The sequence below is a fragment of the Arachis ipaensis genome, chromosome B04, assembly GCF_000816755.2.
Source record: "Arachis ipaensis cultivar K30076 chromosome B04, Araip1.1, whole genome shotgun sequence".
NCBI classification, from domain to species: Eukaryota; Viridiplantae; Streptophyta; class Magnoliopsida; order Fabales; family Fabaceae; genus Arachis; species Arachis ipaensis.
In genome coordinates, this window is record NC_029788.2 from 1173529 (window position 1) to 1175033 (window position 1505).

Here is a 1505-nt window from a genome sequence, read left to right on the forward strand (position 1 = left end):
CCACAAATGATATACATATATATATATATATTGATAATCAAATTATATAATAATCACTAACAACTCTACTAAACACACCTAATTTACTAACCTTTCACTATTCCAACTATATTTAACCTAATCCTAACCTATTCCACTAATATTATACTTTAATATCTCTAATAATTCTAATGCAGGAGTGTGGAGGATGGTGCTCATGACTTTTCCAATGGAAATCAAAATGAGGAAAAGGTTAAGAAAGGAAAGAGTAAAAGTAAAAGTAAAAGTAAAGGGAACATTGAGGCATAGGAGAAAGTACTGCGGAATTTGTGGGTGGCTTATGACATTGAACTCGTTCAAATTCATTGACCAACTGATAATGGCTTGTAAGTTTTGCATCAAGTCGGAGAAAATTTTGATAAAATTAGGTTGTCAAATTTTGATACAGCAGTTCCCTTTTGATTGGGTAGTGATTTTTTGGCTCCAGGTTCTGAGATTCTTATCCAAGATATTAAGCTTACATCAATCACCATACTTTGCTTCTTTTAAAGCTCGTTTTATAGTTCAAATGCGAAACCATATAAAGGAATTGTTCAAAGAGATGTTTAGATCTTCATTTTAGTATGATCAAATACGCATCATTTTTTTATTTAATATTTTTTTTGGGGTCAAAGTCCTTCTTCACTACATACGAATTTAAAACTCAAGACTCATAACAATATATTGGTAATTGTTTAGGAGATTGTATTCTATAATGAAATGATCGAGAGTGAAAAATAAGTGAAAAAGACATTTTATGCATGATTTTCATAAACACAATTAGAAATTAGAATCAACAATTTCTTTTTCTCATCCAAAGGATAGTTCAAAGAATGTAGTTTTTTTTTCCAATGGCTTATATAGTATGTGGGATCTATTATTCGATGAGTTGGGGACTTGGATTTTTAATGAAACAACTAAGTTTATCATATAGTAGTAGATTGGAAAAAGAAGACTTTAGTTTTAATGAAAAAGGTTCAATTGCAAATTTAGTTTACCACGTTGAATTAACCGTCAAAGCTATTGTAGCCAAAAAAAAAATAAATAAATAAAACAAAAGGAATGAGTAGAAAATGTACGTAAAGAGAATAAATGATTAAGACAAGTGAATTAAAATGCAGACATTTGAATTTATTGTGTAGAAGAAAAACAGGGGAATGCGTAGAGGAGAGAATGTGATAGTGATGAAAGAAAAACAGAGCAAGAGAGGAAGAGATTTAATGAGAGTGGTGAAAAAATTGATGGAGGTAGGGCGATGTTTAAACATAAAAAATTCGAGTTAAAAACATATTGTGACAGTTGGAAGAAAACTACTGTTAACAAAGTATTTGGTATTGACTACCGCATTAACCGCCGCAAAATAACAATTTTTTGGAAGTCCTTTCTTAATCTGCTGCAACAACCACAGCCAGATTTTATCTAGCTGCGATTTTTGAAAACCGTCGCTAAAAACCCGTCATTATTTGCCGATTTTTTTGTAGTGATAG

At 30.8% G+C, this 1505-nt stretch overlaps 1 protein-coding gene across 5 annotated transcripts in view; it reads left to right on the forward strand.

Annotated features, from left to right (window-relative positions):
- The window catches only part of LOC107638336 (peptidyl-prolyl cis-trans isomerase FKBP43-like), an 8926-nt gene extending 8302 nt beyond the window's left edge, over window positions 1-624 (forward strand). For 3 of the 5 annotated variants that reach the window (XR_001619780.2, XM_016341566.2, XM_021120348.1), the window contains exon 11: window positions 177-624. Coding sequence is in view for 2 of the 5 variants with exons in the window: in XM_016341566.2 (XP_016197052.1) it covers window positions 177-288 (112 nt within the window). In the remaining 3 variants the exon portion in view is untranslated. The remainder of the gene's footprint in view (window positions 1-176) is intronic. The other 2 variants (XR_001619782.2, XR_001619781.2) reach the window with 1 other exon arrangement.